General features: G+C 64.8%; 1 protein-coding gene across 3 annotated transcripts in view; it reads right to left on the bottom strand.

The window, feature by feature from the left end:
• EZR (ezrin) overlaps window positions 1-1,814 on the bottom strand; it is a 63,632-nt gene that overhangs the window by 3,065 nt on the left and 58,753 nt on the right. For all 3 annotated transcript variants that reach the window (XM_006155775.3, XM_006155777.3, XM_006155776.3), the window contains 2 exons: window positions 1,174-1,304; window positions 143-303 (listed from right to left, as the gene is read on the bottom strand). In XM_006155775.3, coding sequence (XP_006155837.1) covers window positions 143-303; window positions 1,174-1,304 — 292 coding nt within the window. The remainder of the gene's footprint in view (window positions 1-142; window positions 304-1,173; window positions 1,305-1,814) is intronic.

Raw genomic sequence — 1,814 nt, 5'->3', positions numbered from 1 at the left:
CTGGCCCTCAGGACCAGAGCGCTTCCCCGAGCCATGGATCAGCTTACAGCCCCCGCAACAATTTTGACAGGGCAGGTGTCCCTTGGCCCCGGCTGGGGTTAGCCTCTCCATAATTCAGCACCCCGGAGCGCGGCAGTCCTACCAGCTGCTCCTGGCTCTTTATCTGGTCCGCCGCCTGCCTCTCCAGCTCCTCCTTGGCGCGCAGCGCGGCCACGCGGTCGGCCTCCAGGCGCTCGGCCTCGTCCTGTGCCCGCTTCCGCTCCTCCTCCAGCTGGAGGGCTCGCTGGATCTGGTCGGAGAGTTCTGAGGGGACACAGAGCCAGGGCTGCCATCCTCTGCTCCCAGCCGGGAGGACGGGTGAGACACGGGGGCCACAGCGCTAGGCTGAGTCACAGTGGGCAGGAGCTCGAGTGACCGCGACAGCCACGCAGCTCAGGCCTGCTGTCCCAGGACGACCTCCCGAGATGCTCAGAGCCCCTGCAGTGGGCCAGTCCCATGTCCCCTCTTGTTCCACGCCCTCAGCACACCCTCAGCTCTCAGCCCACCCAGAACCACCCTTCGGAGTTCTGAAGACTGCCGGAGAGATGACAGGTCCTCCCGGCCTGGGAGCCGTGGAGGCCTAGACGCACCCGCGCTTCCCGGATGAAGGGCAGTGGCAGTGCTGGTGCGCCAAGCTGTGCTGAGGGCCGGCTCTCGGGGACCCTTCGTCTCCAGTCAGCAAGGCTGGGGCAGGGAGGCGGTTCTGCCACTCACTGGCTGTGTGACTGTGGGCGAGTCACCCTACCTTGCTAAGCCTCAACGTCCTCACCAGGAAAGTGGGGTAATTCCGCACTTGCCCTCAGAGGAGGGCGGGAAATGAAAAGCTATGCACATCAAACTGCACAGAAGTTAATGCAGCACGGGGTCGTCTCCTTACCCAATCGGTCCCTAATCCGAGTGTCTTATCGCTTCTCTATGGAAGTCAGTATTTGGGGGTTCTGTGTTGAACCGAGACCAGACTCCTTGGAAAAGGTCCACCTTCCTGGCTGTGTGGACTGACCCTGCTAGGTCTCAGACACGCATCAGAACCTGCCCTGGGCTCACGCCGCCCACGGTGTTGGCACGAGGTCCACCCTTCACCCTTTTCTGCATCAGAACCTGCCCAGACCGTGCCCACAGCACCGCGAGGCCCACCCTTCTCCGCCTTCTTGGTCTTCTGCTCATAGTCATGGAGCCGCAGCATCAGCTCCTCCTTCTCGCGCATCATCTGCTCCTTCTCCCTCTCCACCGTCTCCCTCCTCTTCTTCTCGGTCTCCAGCTGTTGCCTGGTGCAGGGGAGGGAGAGGTGGCCCAGGAGCTTAGACTCGAGGCATGTGAGGGGCCCACGCGCCCCCAGGCCAGAGCTCTGTGTCCCGGTGAAGGCGGCCACTGCTGAGACCCTGTGGGGTCAGCCCAGCCCTGGGTGGCTCAGCCTGCAGAGCGGCCTGCACAGCGCACACAAGCCGCCAGCCGAGGCCGCCGAGGCCCCACCGTCAGGAGCCAGCACGGACGCTGGACGCCGTGGGCCGCCTGGCTGTCCCCGCCCGGTGGAGGGCTGGGCCGCTCACCGCTCCAGCTGCTTCTGGTGCTTCTCCTCACGGGCCTGCGCCTTCATCTGCTGCACCTCGATGGTGTCGGGCTTCCGGCGGCGCATGTACAGCTCGTGGTTGCCCATGCATAGCTGCAGGATCCGCTTGTTGATCCGCAGGCGGGGTGCGTAGAACACGAAGTCCTGCAAGACACCCGGGTGACCGTCGGCCTCCCCCGATCGCGCCGCCCCACCCGGGTTCTGGAAC

Source organism: Tupaia chinensis, unplaced genomic scaffold (genome assembly GCF_000334495.1).
Source record: "Tupaia chinensis unplaced genomic scaffold, TupChi_1.0 Scaffold000468_1, whole genome shotgun sequence".
Lineage (NCBI taxonomy): Eukaryota > Metazoa > Chordata > Mammalia > Scandentia > Tupaiidae > Tupaia > Tupaia belangeri.
The sequence above is the reverse complement of the archived record's forward strand: the minus strand, read 5'-3'. Positions and strand labels throughout refer to the sequence as shown.